This window comes from Marmota monax, unplaced genomic scaffold (genome assembly GCF_021218885.2).
Source record: "Marmota monax isolate L192 unplaced genomic scaffold, Marmota_monax_Labrador192_F-V1.1 WCK01_AAM20220418_F8-fsc00021, whole genome shotgun sequence".
NCBI lineage: Eukaryota > Metazoa > Chordata > Mammalia > Rodentia > Sciuridae > Marmota > Marmota monax.
In genome coordinates this window covers 18,967,656-18,988,196 of record NW_026695228.1, presented here as the reverse complement: position 1 = coordinate 18,988,196, position 20,541 = coordinate 18,967,656, and the positions used below count along the sequence as shown (strand labels likewise).

The 20,541-nt window shown below is 34.2% G+C and overlaps 1 protein-coding gene and 1 pseudogene across 2 annotated transcripts in view; one reads left to right on the top strand and one right to left on the bottom strand.

Annotated features, from left to right (window-relative positions):
* Positions 1-20,541, top strand: part of Smarcc1 (SWI/SNF related, matrix associated, actin dependent regulator of chromatin subfamily c member 1) — a 142,281-nt gene that overhangs the window by 50,384 nt on the left and 71,356 nt on the right. For both annotated transcript variants that reach the window (XM_046436403.1, XM_046436404.1), the window contains exons 9-12: positions 1,429-1,554; positions 3,322-3,443; positions 5,877-6,001; positions 15,219-15,278. In XM_046436403.1, coding sequence (XP_046292359.1) covers positions 1,429-1,554; positions 3,322-3,443; positions 5,877-6,001; positions 15,219-15,278 — 433 coding nt within the window. The remainder of the gene's footprint in view (positions 1-1,428; positions 1,555-3,321; positions 3,444-5,876; positions 6,002-15,218; positions 15,279-20,541) is intronic.
* Positions 7,039-8,174, bottom strand: LOC124087541 (ubiquitin-conjugating enzyme E2 D3-like; annotated as a pseudogene).

Below are 20,541 nucleotides of genomic sequence, written 5' to 3'. Positions count from 1 at the left end.
TTGATCCTATATTTCTATGTTATGTAAATGGACTGTTATTACAGTAGATTATTAGAATACTATTTGTTTTGTTTTATTTTCTGAGATTAGGTTCTATCTTGCCCAGGATAATTTTTGAGCTCCTGGGCTCAAGTGATCCTCCTGCCTTAGCCTTCTGAGTAGCCAGGACTACAGGTGTGCTCCACGATGCCTAGCTACTAGAATTTTTTTCTTTTTTCTTTTTAGAATCTTACTGTCTTATTGTTTATGAGTTCAACATGGGCCTCACTGGCCTGAAATCAAGGTGTGGGTAGGGCTGTGAAGAAGAATATTTAATGCTTAGAAGTCTAACCTCTGAAATGAGGAAGAGGAGCTATCTGCCTTTTGGCAGAAATTTAAAATGGAATTCTTTCTGTCATTTTCTGTATTATTTTATAAAATAATGCTTGCATATTAGTTTGTATTCCTAAAGAAAATTTGATAATTATGACAAAAGCAGCACTTAATTAAAAAAATTATTGAATATAAAATAGTGAAAATAAGTGATTATTAAAGAAATATCTAGGAAATTACTGTAAGCTTTGAAGTGACACTTTTGTTTGACCTCTTTCTTTCTCTTTCAGATGTAACCATTATTTTAAATATTTTAATCATCTTTTTTCCACAATAATTTTACCATATATAGGGTGTATAACAGCATATATCTTGTTTTTATTTTATTTTGCATATGTTAAAAGCTTGAATATCAATGGAGTTATATATTTCTGTAACTTTTTTTTTTTTTTTTAATTTGGGATTTAACCCTGGGCATTTTGCCACTGAGCTTCATTTCTAGCCCTTCCTGGAAAAGATCTCTACAGAAGAATATATGTACTTGATGGTCTTTATGACTGTGCTCATTTTTCATCATGTTCGATTTAATTTACAGTGTTATTGATTGCCCAAACCTAAAGATATCCTTTTTGCCTAGAGCAATAACTGTCTTTGGTTCTGTGCAGTTGAATTTTTTTTTATCAGTGGTTTTTCATGAAGATAGTGATGACATGATTATCAGTTTTGGCATTTTAGCTATCAATATCTCAGTCTAACCCAAGGTACTGTTCTTTTCTTTTAAAAAAAAAATTTTTTTTTGTACTTGTAGATGGACAGAATGTCTTTATTTTATTTATTTTTATGTGGTGCTAAGGATCAAACCCAGTTCCTCACACATGCCTGGCAAGCGCTCTGCCACTGAGCTACAGCCCCAGCCCTTCTTGTCCTCTTTATTCATGAAAGAAATGGAATAAAAATTAGAGAAGTTTAAGTCACATCTCATCATTTCTAGTAGTATGTTCTTAATATATCTTATGTAATTGAGGATTTGAAAATAATCAGGTTCATTCTGAATAACTTAAAAGCTCAAGTGATTCTATTATTTATATAGATATTTATGTTTTGACGTGATTTTAGGTTCATGTGAAGTGGATTTTAGACACTGACATTTTCAATGAATGGATGAATGAGGAGGATTATGAAGTGGATGAGAACAGGAAGCCAGTGAGTTTTCGTCAGCGAATTTCAACAAAGAATGAAGAGGTATTTTATTTGGAACTGTTTCTCACCAGTAGATGTTTTGTCTTTCTTTCCCTAAATGTTATATCTTCATTGATAAACTCACATGCAGCAGACATTGTATACATGAAAAAGTTCTTAATATAGCAGTAACAATCATCTCAGAAGCTGTCATCCCCTTAGAAAGGCATGAAAATCTCAGAGAGTTATTAAGAATTAAAGTGACCCATGAAGTATAATGTAGCAGTGGTAAAGCTGATATTTTTCCTGTAGATCTGAGTTTTAATTTTATATTCCAATTATCATTATAACATTATTTAATTTAACCATATTTTTACTTTTTTGTTTACTCTCATTTAATAGCTTTGTTAATGCATAGACAGTAGTTAATAAAAGTACATTTTTTAAAGGTTCATAGTTAAAGTTCAGTACTACTCTTAATAAGTACATGCACTTAAATATTTACCTCAGATTCCTTGTAGGTCACAACTTGATGGGTGGATTTGTCATTTTAAATAGACTCGAGATGGTGAACAGAGTGTGTTACAGATGGGTTTGAGACAGTATAATGAAGACACCTGTGGTTCTAAAATCATTTTCATTAGAAACAGTTAAATATTTTGTTTTTCCTTTATGTTTTAGTTTTTTTCAAAAGTCTTTGAAACATGGTTATTTTTTAAACCATTAAAGTATTAAGCACATACAAAAAAAAACACTGTATTCAGGGTGCCTTTGTATAAATAAATAAAATGCCTGTAAGATAACATCTTACAGTATATATGCTACTGTTCCTATTTATTAGCTAAAATGGGGTACCAGCACCCCAGTAGTTGTTGAAACAAAATATGATGTCAAGAAGACTCACAGTGGTAGCATTTACTCTCCACCCTGAGTAAACAGCCATACCAGATTGATTCCTGTGTGTGTGTGTGTGTATGTATGTATGTATGTTCCTATTTTCAATCCTGTAACTTTCTATTAAAAATTCTTTATCATACTATGTATATCCTTTTAAGAAAAATACTTTAAAATGGGGTCTCATAATTTTTGTAATCTTAGTTTATTCCTATTTGTTTTAGAATTTAACTCAATAAATTTTTAAAAAATTTTTACTCTTCGTTGGCAGATCTCTTTATATGTTTATTAACCCTTAGTACTTTGTGGTTGTGTGGTTCTGGGGATCAAACCTAGGGCCTCCTATGTGCTAGGCAAGTATCCTACCACTGAGCTGTAGTATCTATACTAGTACATTTTCTTTTATTTTTTAAAATATTTTTTAGTTGATGGACCTTTATTTATTTTTATGGAGTGCTGAGGATTGAACCCAATGCCTCACATATGCTAGGCAAGCATTCTACCCCTGAGCTACAATCCTAGTCCTAATATGTAATAGTACATTTTCATAGGATCATTTGGCCTGTATTTTTATTTCATTGTTTCAATAGCTTGTTTCATATTTTTCTAGCAGTTATTGAAAATGCTTTTTCCATCTGGAGGTGCAGAATGTGCACAGTAACAGTATTTAGTTGTGCAAGGTTCAGGCCTGTCCTTGTTACAGCAAAATTTGATTGTCTGTGGGATTGTACTGAGAGTTCCATTGATGATGAAAGGTCAGAAAAGTCTCTTCATGGCTAGTAGTCTTGGATGCTTAATGTCATACTTTTTCTTTTTTCTGAATTAGTGGGTTTTTTGCCATCTTTGTTTATGGAAACTCACCTTTGCACAAAGGTTTACTGAAACCGAGGACTCAGCAAAGTTCGCTGATATTTATTTTCATTTATTTCTTCCTAGCCAGTCAGAAGTCCAGAGAGAAGAGATAGAAAAGCATCAGCTAATGCTCGGAAGAGGAAACATTCACCTTCACCTCCCCCTCCCACACCTACAGAATCTCGGAAGAAAAGTGGGAAGAAAGGGTAAGAACTCCAACGTGATTCAGAAGGCATTAAAACATATTCCGAAGGACTTTTCAGATTTTTACATTTACATTGGAAGATTTACTAAAAGTAAGCCATATTTGGAAAACTTTTTTTTAATAGCTTATTATGAGATGTTATCTTGTAGGCATTTTATGTTTATTTATACAAAGGTACCCTGAATAGAGTGTTTTTTTGTATGTATGTATTGAGAATGTGGTTGGCAAAGTGTTTAAGAAATCGCATTTACCATAGTCTATATTTTTCTCTTATTTTTTCACATGTCCCTTTAGTGATTACATTAACTCAGAAAGACGAGTATGTGGCTGTTTAGGGAAGTTTAAAAATCTCTTATTTCATATATTAATAAGCCAGTCATGGTCTTAAAATTTGTGATTTTGTTAAGACCACATATATTGAGGCACAGAAATTAAAATCATACAAATATGTTTTCTTAATGATGTTTTTGGGATAAACACTTTAGATTTCTGACTCTTGCTGTGGATGTTCAAAGATATCCCGAGGTACCTGAAGTTTTTTTTAGAAGAAGTCCTAGGGATTGAACTGAGTTGTGCTTTACCACTGAGCTAAATTCCCTATTTTTATTTATTTATTTTTCTTGAGATAGGGTCTTATTAAGTTGCAGAGACTGACTTGAACTTATATTCATCCTTCCTCATGCTTCTGTGTTTCTGGGATTACAAATGTGCGCCACTGTGCCCATTTTGTGTGACAGCTTTGTAAGGAAAGCCTTTATCACCTTTTCCTGGTGATCCAGGCCTAAAGTCAGATATCCAACTGTTCCTGCTTATGAACTAAAATGGGGAGCCAGCACATGAGTAGTTGTTGAAACAAAATATGATGTCAAGGTGACATTTACTCTCCACCCTGTTTATACAGCCATACCAGATTGATTCCTGTGTATGTATGTATGTATGTTGATTACATACATTTGCCTTCTAATGGCACACTTTTCATATTTTAAGTTTTTCCATGAAGACTAAGGTTGTAACTCAGTGGTGGAACATGTACTTAGCATGCATGGGTCCTGGGTTCAATCCCTAAAATTTTTTCTTTGAATCCTGTATTTAATCAGAACATTTTGAAATCTGTTTTCATAACCTTTGTTTTACTCATCTTCCCTGCGTCTTTTCTTCCTTTTAAAAATATTTTATCTCTTGGACACCTTTTAGATTTGTAGACTTCATTTTTTATTGTTGTTCATTTTTTATGTGGTAATGGGGATTGAACTCAGGGCCTCATGCATGCTAGGCAGGTGCTTTACCACTGAGCTATCTCCCCAGCCCCTCATCATGCAATTTTTAATTTGAAAAAAGTTTTTTACCTGATGTGCTTTATTCTGACCCATACCAATATGTTAGCTCTCAAAGAGAACTTTGAGCATTCTCTCTTCAATGAGGGACTCGGGCTGGTCCATCATTCTGTCTTCCCTAGATCTTACTTCATTCACTTTCACTGGCAATGCACTGTAGATTACTCTCCATTGCATCTCCAAACAAATTATTTTATTTTTATGTTTTTGCTTATGCCTTTAGCTTTTATGCTTTACTCTAAAACATTGCCTTATCCTTAATAAATTATTGCCCATTCTCAAAATTTCAGCTCACTTACCACTTTTTTCTCTGTGATATATTTTCTTCATACTTTTATTAATTTCTCTATATTTCCATGTTCAGAAGTACAGTACTGTTAATGTATTTCTAATTACTTCTGTCCTATATTCATTGTAATTACTCAAGATAAGGAAATCATTCCTATTTTTATTCATATATATTTTTTAATATTTATTTTTTAATTTTAGGTGGACACAGTATCTTTGTTTTATATTTATGTGGTGCTCAGAATCAAACCCAGTGCCTCACGCATGGTAGGCGATCTTGCTACCACTTGAGCCACATCCCCAGCCCTTTATTCATATGTTTTAAAAATAAATGATTTGAATTGTCAGGGAAAGAACAAAGGCAATTTTTACAAAAAAGAATGAGTACCATACTCAGTGGTATGGTAGTTTCTGGTATTTGGATGATATAAAAAGCCAGGAAAATATAGCTGTTCATATCTTTGAGAAAATTTCTTATGTGATTTGTTTATAGTCTGTGAGAAACTATGCCATATTCCTTAGCAGGTATTCTTTTGTTGTACTAACTGAAGCTTCCTTTAAGATAATGCCTGCAATTTGAATAGTAAGATTTCTGTGCCCATTTTTTATATCCAGTACCTTTTAATTTTAATTTTTTGGGGGGGGGCTGGTTAAATGTATCTTCAGTAAGATGTCTATAATTTGTTTGATTATTACCTGTTTAAAAGTGATTTGTAAGTATAGATTTTAACAATAATGTAGAACCTCAGGAATGGTTTGGTATAATTAGCTATAATTGTCTTGTTTATATTTTATATACCTATGTGTTTCAGCCAAGCTAATCTTTATGGGAAGCGCAGAAGTCAGAAAGAGGAAGATGAGCAAGAAGACCTTACCAAGGACATGGAAGACCCAACACCTGTACCCAATATAGAGGAGGTGGTACTCCCCAAAAATGGTTTGTATTCTGATAGACCTAATTTCATCATGAAATAATTCATTTTTTGCTTTGAGTCCATAATTCTTAACTTTCAAATATGAATAATTTCTACTTTTGGTATTAACTTTTTTCAAATTCCCTCTTTCCCAGTCATTTATTTTCTTTTCAATTAATTAATTTATTTATTTTACAGGAGTTTCCCAGTCATCTATGATACTTTTTCCTATTTGTTTATGGACAAAACACACCGTGTTCCACGATTTACCTAACTTTAGAAATATTTAAAGTTAATATTTTTAAAAAATCACAACAGAATTACTATTCACATTAAAAGCTGGAAAACATTTATGTATAGTTTAAACCTATTTAATCTCTAGGCATTGCTTTATGTGAATATGAAATTGAAAACTTTCTGTATTGAATTTTATAAGTTTAGTGTTGTGAACTTGAGTTATTGGTGATGTAAGTTTCAATCTTCAATGTAATGAAGCTCAAAGTATTATTTAAATATTTATAATTTTAAAAATTGACCATCACATGTTTGTGATCTCAGTGAGCCTGTAACTAAATTTTTAAAAATAAGGTTCAGCACATTTTAAGGGGGAAAGATATAAACGACATTTAGCTTACTTATTTATACATCATCACTATTTACCTATATTGAGGAGGAGGCCCATAAATTGGAAACCACATATTGAAATGGTGAATTTTATAGTTCTCATATTACCCATTCAGTTTTCCAATGCAAAATTTCATTAGGGGGCTACAAACTAGAGGTTTGAAATCTACACAAGAAATTAGATCATTAAAATTGCCAATAGTTTTTTTTTTTTTTGGTTTATGCAACTTTACTGAAGAAAAATAAATCATTTACAAGCAGAGCTATTAGTTGATCACTCATCCATTGACAATTTGCATCATTTATTCAGTGCTATATTAAACAGTGTATTGGAAGATAGATTAACTAATAGCTCCAAGCCTCCTAACTATTTAAATGAAAATTACGAAATGTTATGAGACCCTATTTTGGAATACAAAGGGTGTTTGACTTCCAATTTCCATTCTCTGTAGAACAAGAACAGGTCATTCCTTTATTGACATGCATAAAATACATCACATTTTCTGTTCTGCTGATGCTATAAATTCAATACCAGTTCTCCAGCCACATCAGTTATGAACATAAAGTATAACATGTAACCTCAAATCTCTAACAGTGGAAGGTTTAAACAAAATGGATGCTGCTAGAATAATGCTGCTTCCTTTGATGTGACAACTGAGCATCCATCTCCCTCCCCCTCAGATGATTTCTTCAGCATGTTAGAGCAGTGAGGAATGGTTTAGTCTCATAACCAAGTTAGAGTGAAGACATTGGCCACATAATACACATGCTCCATTTTTAAAAAAAAATTCTGAATCTTGGGCAACTGTTCTCTTGTAACTACTTTACAGTTTCTAAAAGCAGTTATTGTCCAAAGCTGGAAGAACTTAAGTCTTCTCAGATGAGCATGTGAATGAATGGAGGGAGGTAAACAAAAAATAAAATTAAAAAAGATGAGGTCTGATAGGGGAGCAGCCAGATAAGAAAAATCAAAAAAGGAACAGTAATTTAAAGTTTATTCCAGCTAAAATGGAGGTTATTCTGACTTTAAGGTAGCATCACATGGCATACTTCTGAGTCCATTCCTGAGATATTCTGTTGTATTTATCTCTGTTTTATAGATCTGTGCAATCTCTGGCACTAAAGGGTCATCTGGGTTTGGATCACATAGCAATGAACAAATGGATAAAAGAACTTTAGAAATAGTTAAAGCAGGAGACCATTGTGATCTTGAATATCAAGACAAATGCTGCCATTACTGTTAATATTTGGATGATAAATTCTTGTTGTAAATGCAACCTTAGGTGGTTTGAAGGGGTAGTCTGTAGGAAAATGAATTGTCAAAAAGAATACACCACCTTGATATGGGCTGTCATTAGGTCCCATAATTGTGGCTTGCCAATGAAACAATCATCCCCAACTGGACCTGCAGAACATTGTGCTAGAGGGTCATGGACCAAATCACTAAGTTTCTTATTAATCCATTTCAGCGCCATAGTCTGTGCTTTTCGTCTGGCTCCTCACTGTCTCGGTGTGTGCTCAAAGGTCTGGCCAAAACTCTTGATTATCCGGGCGGCGGGGAAGGATTGTCTCTTCGTCTCACACTGGCTGTGCCAGATACAGGCGCAGAGGGGCCAGGGCCTCCCTCAAGCTGCGTCCTTGGCCTCCTCCCCACGAGGCAGCTGGTGCCTCCCCAGCCCTACGGAGCTCCCGTGCATGACACCGCCAATAGTTTTTTGTTCTACTTTTTTTTTTTAACTACCTTGACCTTAAATTTAATTTAAGGTAGGTGCAGTGGTGAATCATGCCTGTAATCAGCAGCTTGGGTGGTTGAAGCAGGAGAACTGCAAGTTCAAAGCCATCCTTAGCAATGGCGAGGTGCTACGCAACTCAGTGAGACCCTGTCTCTAAATAAAATAAAAATAGGCTAGGGATGTGGCTCAGTGGTCAAGTGCCCGTGGGACCGAAAAAAAAAAAAGAAAAAGAATTTATAGCTAGCTCTATTTTTGCTATCCATCTTTTGTCTTTTGGAAAGAAGTCTTCAACTTTGATACAATATAATGGATTAGTTTTCCTCCATAATTTGTGCTATTTGCATCTCTTAAAATATCCAAAAGATATTTTCAACTTTTTCCTAGTGACTTCATTTATCCTTTCAGATCTGGATCTGAGTCTCTTTGGCTTTTATTTATGTAGATGGCTGTTTTTGTTGTTGTTGGTTTGTTTGGCACTGGGAATTGAACCTAGTTTATCATGAGGACTCATCCCTGGCCATTTTAATTTTTTGAGACAGGGTCTTGCTAAGTTGTTTAGGACCTTGCTAAACTTGGAATCCTCCTGCCTTGATCTCCTGTGCCACTGGGATTACAGGTGTGTGCCACTGCACCTGGCTTTTTATGTTTTTGTTTGAATAATTTATCATGTTTGAGCTCTTTGTCAGATGCATGTAGTGTGTTTTCTTGCAGTTTATGTCTTATCCTTGTTTTTTCTGTATTTGTAGTGTGTTTTAAAATCTACTTCTCGACATTCAGGTATTTGGTTTTTCTAAGTCGATTTATAAACAATTCAAGCCCCCACTCATAGTGGCTTGCCTTTTCATTTTCCTAATACTTTATAGGGCATGTATTCTTAATTTTGATGAAAATGAATCATTAACATTTCTTGTGTTCTAAGATATTTTTACCTTAGATATTTAAGATATTTTTTTCTATGTTTTCTTTTTTTTTTTTTTTAATAATTGTAGATGGACGACATGTCTTTATTTATTTATTTTTTTAATGTGGTGCTGAGGATCGAACCCAGGCCGCACGCATGTCAGGCGAGCGCGCTACCGCTTGAGCCACATCCCCAGCCCCCCTTTGTTTTCTTGTAGAAGGTTTATACTTACTACTTTAAATTAGATCTGTGATCAAACTTTCAGTATTTTTTGAGATAGAGGTCAAAGTTTATTGTTTTCCTATCTGGTCCATTTGCTGAAAAGATCCTACTTTATTGATTGAATAATCTTTATCCTTTAAAAAAAATCTTTTCAGTGGATCTACTTTTAAATTCTGTGTTAATAAGATATCCAAGAAAGATTTTTGGCTTATGGTTTCAGTCCACAGTTGTTTGATCCTATTGCTTTAGGCTTTTGTTGAGGAAGAGCATTATAGTAAGAAATTCATGTTGGAACAGAGATGCTCACCTCTTGGTGCCAAGTAACAAGAAGAGAGGGAGAAAGAGAAAGGATCCAGAGGTGGGTAAGGTGTTAAGATACACTCTTTAAGTGACTTTTCTGTGACTTCCTGATAAGTAGGTTTTGTCTACTTCCTAATGAAGCCAATAGTTAGGGACCAAGCCTTCAACCTTTGGGGAATATTCCAGATCTAAACTATGACACTGTTTTTTCCACCTGTGTATTTTTACTTGACCCAGTACCACAGTGCTTTATTGATATAGCTTTTACTCAGGTTTTAAAATTAGGCAGTTCTCCATCTTTGTAAATCCTATTCTTCAGGATTGTTTTTGCTATTTTAAATTCTTAGCTGAGTCACATAAATTTTAGAACCAGCCTTTTAGTTTCTCAAAGCCTACTGAGGTTCTGATTAAAATTAAAGTCATTTTAAATGGGCATTTGAGGGAGAATTAACTTAACATTGAATATGATACTACATGAGTATGTCACATGTTTACCTTTACATAATTATGTTTCTCTTTAGTATTTTATGTGTTTCAGAGTAGAGGTCTTTCATATATTTATAAAACTTTTTAAAAAAATTTTTTTAGTTGTTAATAGACCTTTATTTTATTTCTATGTGATACTGAGAATGGAATCCAATGCCTCACACATGCTAGGCAAATGCTCTACCACTGAGCCACAACCCCAGCCATTTATAAAACTTATAACTCACTATATGTGCTTAAATGTTTATATATATTTGTGTGTGTATATGTGTGTATTACTGAGAATTGAACCCAGAGGACTCTACCACTGAATTCCATCCCTAGTCCATCAGTGTGTATGTATGTATGTGTGTGTGTGTTTTTTTTTTAAGTTGTAGATGGACACAATATATTTATTTTTATGTGGTGCTGAGGATTGAACCCAGTGCCTCACACACACAAGGCAAGTGCTCTACCACTGAGCTACAACCTCAGCCCGATCATCAATATAGTATTTAATGCAATTGGTTTATGGGAGTGGGGTTTTTTTTTAATATTTCTGTTAGTTGTAGATGGACACAATACCTTTATTTGATTTATTTATATGTTGTGCTCAGGATCGAACCCAGTGCCTCACATGTTCGAGGCAAGTACTCTACTGCTGAGCTATAACCCCCAGCCCCATCTTTTCTTTTGGTTTTTACCCTATTACACCAACTTCTAGTTATACTGTAACACTTCTATACTTTTAAGTAACAATGATAAAAACATTTTTGCTTTTTTTTTAACCTGTTTTGGGGAGTATACCTTTAATATTTTACCATGAAGAATGATGTTACCAGTTGATAAAAAATGCTCTGTCAAATCAAGGAAGTTTATTTTATTCCTATATTGCTTTTGAGATTTTTATTATGAATGGTTGCTGGATTTTTACAATTTTTTTTTCTGCGTTCATTGATATAATGATGATTTTTCTCCTTTAATCAATTAATGTAATTATGCTGAAATGATTTTAAACCAACTTTGCATTTCTGAAATAATCTCATTTAATTTCATTGTCTTTAAATGTATTTTACTGCATTTGATTTTCTAATATTTTTTTTCAAGGATTTTATTAGTTTCTGTTTATAGAGTACTTTGGCCTTTACCTTTCTTTTATTGTAAAATCTTCATCAAGTTTTGCCATCCAGGTTGTGCTGAACTCATAAAATGAGTTTGGAATTGTTTCTTTGTTTTATTTTCTGAAAGACTTACAAGATTGGGAACATTTCTTCCTTAAATAATGTGTTCGTGTAGCTCCTTCAGCCTTAAGATTATTTTGGTTTTAGCCACAGATTCAATATTTATTTATTTATTATTTTGATTAAAAAATAACATTTAAAGAACAAAAGGCTCATCCTGTATTTGAGAAACTTTGAGTGGTATTGGTCTGGAGAGTGCTGCAGTAAAGCTACAGAGAATATTTTCACTTGGAGCTGAAGTGTAACTCTCTTTCAAAGCTAGGGGTGTGCACCTAGAGAGCAACTCTCAGGCTGCTGATGCAGAAAGCACACATAGAATGGGAGTCTCCTTTGACCATGACCTCTTGTAGTTCTGTGATCTTGTTTTTTTACTGTAGTCCTAGCCACCTTCATGCCAACACATTACCCTCACTGAGAACCAGTATTCTTGCACTGTTTTAATCGTGAGCCATGGAGCAGTTGGAAATGCAGCCTTCCTCTTATCCACTGTTAAAAATCTTCAAGATTCAATTTTTAGAGCAGATACAGGAATCTTCCCATTTTATATTCCTTGTTTTGTTATATAGTATCTGTTGAACATCTCTTCCCCTTTGTAAACTGGGCTTTGAATGTTTTTTTCTTTAATGTATATTTTTTATTTGTAGATGAACACACAGTATATTTATTTGTTTTTATGTGGTGCTGAGGATTGAACTCAGTGCCTCACGAGTGTGAGGCAAGCGCTTTACCACGTAGCTACAGCCTCAGCACATATGTTTTTAATGATCTAGTGTGTTTCATAACATTTCTTATAATGTTTTAGTGTTTAATGTAGTCTTTTTTTTTTCCCTCTTGTATTCCTCATCATTGCAATTGTTTTCTCTATTTTTTTAAAATTCTTGAATAGTTTTGCTTGGGAGGTTATCTAGTTTATTAGCTTTTCTGTTTCTTTTATAAAACGTTATATATCTTTTAAAAAGTATTATATTGTAAAATTGGGCATTAAGAACAACACAAGCAAGGCACAGTGGTGCACACCTTTAATCCAGTGGTGTAGTAGCCTGAGACAGAAGGATTGTAAAGCCAGCTTTGGAATTTATCGAAACCCTATCTCAAAATAAAAATATAAAGGGCTCAAGATGTAGCTCATTGGTTAAGCACCCCTAGATTCAGTCCCTGGCACCAAAAAAAGGAAAAAAAACAAAAAAGAAAAGAAACTATAACTGTGATATATTTTTAAGTTCATATGGAAGGAAAAAATCATAAATATAACCCCAAAAAATATTTTTAAATCAAGGATTCATGAGAGTAGTGACAACCCTTAACCAATAACTACCTAAATCTATAAAAATTAATATAATTTGGTTTTGGTTCAGGAATGACTGAATCAATTAGTAGAGTAGAATGGCTAGTAGAAAAATGACTCGTATTTGTTTATAGTAGTTTTTTTTAATATATATTGTTTTTAGATGTCGATGGACACAACACAATGCCTTTATTTTTATGTGGTGCTGAGGATCGAACTCGGGTCCCGCCCGTGCTAGGCGAGCACTCTACCGCTGAGCCACAATCCAGCCCCCTTAATACTGGATAGCTTTTTAAAAAAATATTTATTTTTTAGTTGTAGATGGACACAATATCTTTATTTTTTTATATTTTTATATTTTTTACTTATTTATTTTTATGTGGTACTGAGAATCGAACCCAGGGCCTTGCACAAGCTAGGCAAGCGCTCTACGGCTGAACCACAACCCTAGCCCTGATAGGGATACAGTGTAATCAGGTCTTAGCCTGAGAAAAAGATATTTGTTTACCCATTTAACAAATAAATGAATACAATCCCAAATAGTGTAAAAATTCTAATCCCATAGAGTAAAATGGCAATGTATTATATCATAATAAACTTATCATAAATGCAGAGCCAGTAAATGTGTGAATGGATGAACAGCCTTACTTAACCAAGAATATATAAAGTATTAAAGCTTTTTTTTTTTTCTTTTTTCCTACCAGGGATTGAACCCAGGTGTACTGAACCACTGAGCTACATTCCCAGCCATATTTTGCATTTTATTTAGAGACAGGATATCACTGAGGTGCTTAGGTGCCTCATTAAGTTGCTGAGGCTGGCTTTAAACACATGATCCTTCTGCCTCAGCCTCCTGAGCCACTAGGATTATAGGTATGCGCCACCATGCCAGGTTCAAATAACTTTTCCTCTGTCACAGTTTCAAGTAGATGGGAAAGTATAAACGTTTTGAAGACTTAGAAACTTATGGTCTTGGTGGAAGTGTAAATTCAAGAAGCCACTGAACACATTTCGGCTGTCTTTTAAATTTTAAATGTATACACTTAATAATAACAGTTTTTGTCTTCAGAGCACATCTTAAGTAATTACATGCATGCAGAGAGATAATGGTTAAAGAATGCTGCTTACAGACAGTGAATTCTTGAAAATAAACTTAGTTTCCCTCAAAGCAGGGATAGTTTATGGTCCACCTATGGACCTGTTAAAATGAAAGCCATGTAGAATAGTTAAAACAAAGGCACACTGTTACATGAGAAAAGGTAAGTGCTAAGGAATAAGTACAGAATGGGTAACATCTGCACAAGATTTTAAAACCCTGAGGATAAATTTCAATATTGTGTGTGTGTGTGTTTGTATACATGAAGGGTGTCAGTTCTGACTGAGCATGGTGGCACACACCTGCAATTCCAGTGACTTAGGAGACTGAGGCAGGAGAATTGAAAGTTTGAGGCTACCCTGGGTAACTTAGCAAGAACCTGTCTCAAGATATAAAAAAGGGCTAGGCAAATCAATGTGTATAGCAGCTCAGTTCACAAAAGCTAAACTAGGAAACCAACCCAGGTGCCCATCAAGAGATGAATAGATAAGGAAATTGAGGTATATATACACAATGGAATAGTACTCAGCCTTAAAGAAGAATGAAATTATGGCATTTGCCAGTAATTGGATGGAACTGGAGAATATTCTGCTAAGCGAAATAAGCCATTTCCCAAAGAGTCAAAGGCCAAATGTTTTCTCTGACATATAGATGCTAAATCACAATGAGGATGTGGGGAGAATAGAGTTATTTTGGACTAGATACAGGGGAGTAAATGTAGGGGAGGGGATAGGTGAGTAGGAATGATAGTAGAATGAATCAGAAATTATTACCCTATGTGCATAAGATTACATGACCTGTGTAACTCTACATCATGTACAGTCAGATGAATGAGAAATTATACTCCCATTCATGTATGATGTGTCAAAAAGCATTTTACTGTCATGTATAATTAATTAGAACAAATTTTAAAACATATTAAAAAGTTGGGGGTGTTGAGGGTGTGGCTGAGTAGTAGAGCACTTTTGGCTTCATTTCTAGTACTGGGGTAAAAAGGTATCATTTTTCCTTCAGTTTATCTGAATGAATGAGTGGCACAGAAATGGGAATTCAGATAAAAGCCTAAAAATGGTCAAAAAAAAAATTGTGGACGAGACTGAAAAATTCTTTTTATGTTTTACATGTAAACATTTTTTATTTCTATAATAAAAAATATTGCTACTTAGATAATTACAGAGTGTAGTCTGTTATTAAGTCTTTTTGCAGCTGGGTTTATGGTTTTTACGTGAGGTGAGTCATGACTTACATTTGAGTTCTAATGAGATGCATGTATTTTTGAATCATGTTCTTTTCTGTTTTATTAAAAGCAAGCAGAAGTTTTCCTCTAACACATGATTCTGATGTGGTTTTGTTTTGTTTTTTCCTCCTTCTAGTAAACCCAAAGAAAGATAGTGAAAATACACCTGTTAAAGGAGGAACTGTTGCAGATCTAGGTAAAACATACCTTATATAGTCTTGTTTCCTTTATTTTATCTATCAGCTGTTCAAATACTCCTTTATTTACTTAAAAGTATTGTTTTCACTTACTGTTTCCTACCACCAGATATAAACTATGTATTTCCTTAATACTATCATGATTTGGTTTGCCACCATTTTATCAGTGTTAATTTCTTATGATCCATTGTTGCTTTTTTTAACATTTTTTTTTAGTTGTTGATAGACCTTTATTTTATTTATGTATTTATATGTGATGCTGAGAATTGAACTCAGTGCCTCAAACATGTCAGGCAAGTGCACTACCACTGAACCACAGCCCCAGCCCCTGATCCATTGTTTCTTTTTTTTTTTTAAATATTTATTTATTTATTTTTTTTAGTTTTCTGTGGACACAACATCTTTGTTTGTATGTGGTGCTGAGCATCGAACCCGGGCTGCACGCATGCCAGGCGAGCGCGCTACCGCTTGAGCCACATCCCCAGCCCTCCATTGTTTCTTAATGATGCCCTCTCATAGTATTTTCCCACAAACTAGCAAAGTGGTAATGTTTTACTCGAATCTGAATACTTGAGTTTTAAAGAAATAATTCTAATTAAAGTACTTTCCCCAGTCTCCCTGAACTACTTGTCTTATATAATAGTGCAAATTGATTTTGTATCTTCACAATAAACATCTTTTACATGTTTATACTTTATAAGCTAAATTAAAGTTCTTAAGCAGTATGAATTGAGAAACAGCGGTTTTTTTATAGTATAGGTATCCATGTAGGATTGTTCCATGATCCCCATGCCCCATGGATATCAAAATTTGCATATGTCCAACTTCCTCTCATAAAATGACATATAGTATTCTCATCTAACCTCTGCTTATCTTGCCATGTACTTTGAATCATGCTTAAATATTTAATACACTGTCAATGTTATATAGTAGTTGTTATATGCTTAGTGATTAATGACAAAAAAAAAGTCTGTATGTGTTTACTGTAGACATTTTTTTCCTGACTATTCCATCTCTGGTGGGTTGAGTCCACATATGTGGAACTCCAATGTACAGAATGCCAACTATATGTTCAGGATATAGAGTACATTTTCACAAGTAAGGTGTAATTATTGGGTGATTAAGTAAGTAAGTAAGTAAGTAAATAAATAAATATTAAAAATAGAAGCTCCTCATGTTCCTGAAAGTTATAGACCTTATAGTAGTCTTGATTCTTTTTCTTTTCTTTTCTTTTTTTTTTTTTTTTAGTTTTATTTTGTTAATTTTTATGTGGGGCTGAGGATCGAACCCAGGTCCTGGAACGTGCTAGGCGAGTGCTCTACCACCGAGCCACAATCCCAGCCCCTCTTGATTGTTTTTCTATAGTTGTAAAACTCAAAGGAGAAGCTACTATTTTCAGTCTATAGTAAAGTTTTGAACTTGTAGTATATTAGAAGAGAAAACATTTTGCAAGATCTTTTTGGGATGAAAATGATACCTTCATTTCAGTATCTCTGAATTGAGAGTAATCTGCTTTTTAATAAATTGTAGTAATTTCTTTTTTCCTACAAAATCCATTAAATTAAGAAAGAATTATGCTTTCTAATTAAACAAATAAGAAAGTATCTGAAATACTTTCCATTTTTTAATTCACAAATGTCATACAATGCAAAAAGTACAAAATTTATCAGGAAACTTTTGATACTTGTCTGAAGGGTGGCGACTGACAGCAGTGGCTAAGATAAGCATGCTACTAATTTACCTTCAAGTTTGTTTAGCATATGAGAAATATTTTTTCTCTTAATAAAAAAGAAAATGAAATGTGCACAAATTGCAGTGATTCTTGATGGCAAATACAAGTGGGTATTTCTTAGAATTCTTCTACTTCATTTTATTGAATGCATCTCTACATTTCCTGATTTGCAGTCCAGCAATACATACTGGAAGATGATTCTCTTTTTATTTCAGAAGCAGAAACAGAAAATTATCTGATGACAATGTAATGGGAGGTGTTACGTAAACAAAGTGAAAAAGGAGATGCTGTCAAAACATTTCTATCTTGTTGGGCATGGTGGTGCATGCCTGTAATCCCAGCAGCTCGGGAGGCTGAGATAGGAGGATTGAGAGTTCAGAGTCAGCTTCAGCAAAAGCATGGGCACTAAGGAACTTAGTGAGACCCTATCTCTAAATAAAATATGGCTGGGAATGTGGCTCAGTGGTTGAGTGCCACTGAGTTTAATCCCCAACATCACCCCCCCACACCCCAAATTTCTATCTTGTTTTAGCATTATTAATAGAACATGGATCTTGAATAATATTACTTGTAATGTAAATAATATTACATTCTCCATAAAATTTTGTTGTCTATTCTGTAATTGATACTTAGCTACGTAATTAATAGCCAAGAAAACAGAAACTAATTATAAGCAGTCTTTTATTTTATATCCCAGTACATTGACAAGGGTAAAAGATTTACACTTGATATTCTTCAGTGGGACAATTTGCTATATAGAGTGTTAATTAATATATTTTAAGTATATATCTGTTTTAAAAAAACTTTCTTTTTTAAATATTTTTTGTTATTGATGAACCTTTATTTTGTTTATTTACTTATTTACATATGATGCTAAGAATCAAACCCAGTGCCTCACACATGCTAAGCAAGTGTTCTTTCACTGAGCCACATCCCCAGCCCTAAGTATATATCTTAAAAAGGAACCAGCCTGTAATTTACAAAAGAGTAGAAAATTGTTCCTTTAATGAGGTAGTCGTTTAGAACATGTTCATAATAGGCTTTTTTTATTTTTATTTTTTTTTTAATTTAATTTTAATGGAGACCAGTTTATCTAAGCTTTTTTTTTCTTTTTTAGAAGATTTTTTTTAGAGAGAGAGAGAGAATTTTAATATTTATTTTTTAGTTTTTGGCGGACACAACATCTTTGTTTGTATGTGGTGCTGAGGATCGAACCCGGGCCGCCCGCATGCCAGGCGAGCGCGCTACCGCTTGAGCCACATCTCCAGCCCAAATATGCTTTTTTTAAAAAAAAAAAAATTTTTTTCACGTACAGCTGGACACAATATCTTTATTTTTTATTTTATGTGGTGCTGAGGATCGAACCCAGTGCCTCACGCATGCTAGGCATGCGCTCTGCCTCCGAGCCACAACCCCAGCCCCATAACAGACTTTTAATGGAATGAAATAGAAATCAATTTGGGAGAAAAGCTAGAGGTTCCACTTGGAAGGAAAATTTAAGGCCAGGTGTAAAATCCCTTCCCTCTTGTGAAGATTATGAGGTACACACAGTTTAGGAATATTGTGAATGAAGATGCTGTTGGTCACAGTTGGAGAGTTATGTTCTTTAAATTTGAAGTTATTTTTCTGGCCTTTCATTTTTTCATTAGTTGTTACATGAACCATGCCGAGGACACCTGGTCCATCACCTATAAATTACTGTCTTCAGAGCTGTTGGTTGTTTTAGCTGATCCATTTCTTTCTGATGTGCCACCTAGCTAAATGTCTTTCTCTCTTGAGGTCTCTAAAAAAATCCATGGGATGGTTTGGAAGTGTATTTGTCCACAAAAAGAAGAAGGGAGAGAACATTTTATTTAGTATTATCATTTAGAAGCAGTTGAAAAGGGTTTCCCTCCTACTTACTTTTTTTTTTTTAATGTTTATTTTTTAGTTGTAGGTGTTATGTGGTGCTGAGGATTCAACCCAATGAGTTCCTCACGCTTGTTAGGCGGGTACTCTACCTCTGAGCCACAACCCCAGCCTTTCTACTTTTGTTTTATCCTTGACAAGTATATTTCTATTAGGTACCAAGACTACCTAAGTGACAGAAACTTGTCAAAATAAATTATGTTTTTTGACTGGAGAGAGATCATTAAGTCATACTACCACTATTTCTTAAGAAGTTGGTTATCCTATGATTTACAAACATGTAGTGGACAAAATTTTAGTTTTTGGCAGTGTTACCTAGATTTTTATGTTAGTCACTTGCTAGGAAAAATATAGTCCCTTCATAGAGCTTTGGCTCATTTTGGTAATTGGTATCATCATTTTTTACATCCTGAATCCCCTCAACCTGTTAGCAGGTATTTGTTCATAACTTATATCTCCAACAACAGTGTCCATTTTTTAAAAATATTTATTTTTTTAGTTGTAGTTGGACACAATACCTTTATTCCATTCATTTATTTTTATGTGGTGCTGAGGATCAAACTCAGGGCCCCGAGCATGGTAGGTGAGCGCTTTACCTCTGAGCCATAATTCCAGCCCAACAGTGTCCATTTTTATGATTCCTGATTACTTGCCAGGTATCATTCTACATATTTGCACTTGAGTATTAAACGACATTAACCTTGTTTTATTGATCAAGTAGAGATTTCAGAGGTTCAGTAAACTATCTTCAAATATTTTGCTATTAAGTGGCAGAATCCATATCTGAGTCCTGGTCTGTGTTTATTGCCAATGCTTTATAGCCTTACACTCTGCTATTGTGTAATAAGCGCTTTTCTCATTTTTTTTTATTCATGTTCATAATGGGCTTCTTTCAATTTTGTGCGGTCTCCACTGAAAGCCCTTTGACCTGACTGGTTCCCTCCTTTGACCTCACTGCTGACTTGCCAGCTTCAGTGTCTCCTTTTCAGAGAGGCTTCCCTTTAAAAAATAAAAAAAAAAAAATAATATATATATATATATATATATATATATATATATATGCATTATATGTGTTTAGTTGTAGATGGACACAATATCTTTATTTTTATGTGGTGCTGAAAATCGAACCCAGTGCCTCACCCATTTGAGGCAAGTGCTCTACCACTCAACCCCAGCCCCAGCCCGAGGTTTACCCTTTTTATTTGCTCTGAAGAGGACACCAACCCAAACCCTCTTAAGCATATTTCTTTATATTTATCATCTGTGTAGAATTTTTTAACATCTAAGATTTTTATTCTATCCCATTAGTGGGATGTAAAGTTTATAAAGGCTGGTGTCTTTTCTGATTCATGACTGTGTTCTTAGTATTTGGATAGTAGCTAACAAAACAACAGGCATCCTATTAAATATTTGAGTGCTAGTCTCTTATTGCATGTTAAAATACTACTCATGTTTTTGGTAAGGATTGGTAACCCCTTTTTCTTTTTTTCCTCTTCTTTTTGGGGGGTGTGCTGGGGATTGAACTCAGGGCCTTGGGCTTGGGAGACAAGCACTCTGCCAACTGAGCTATACCCCCAGCCCCAGTAAACAAATGTTTTAGGCATTCTGTGCTATTTGGACTC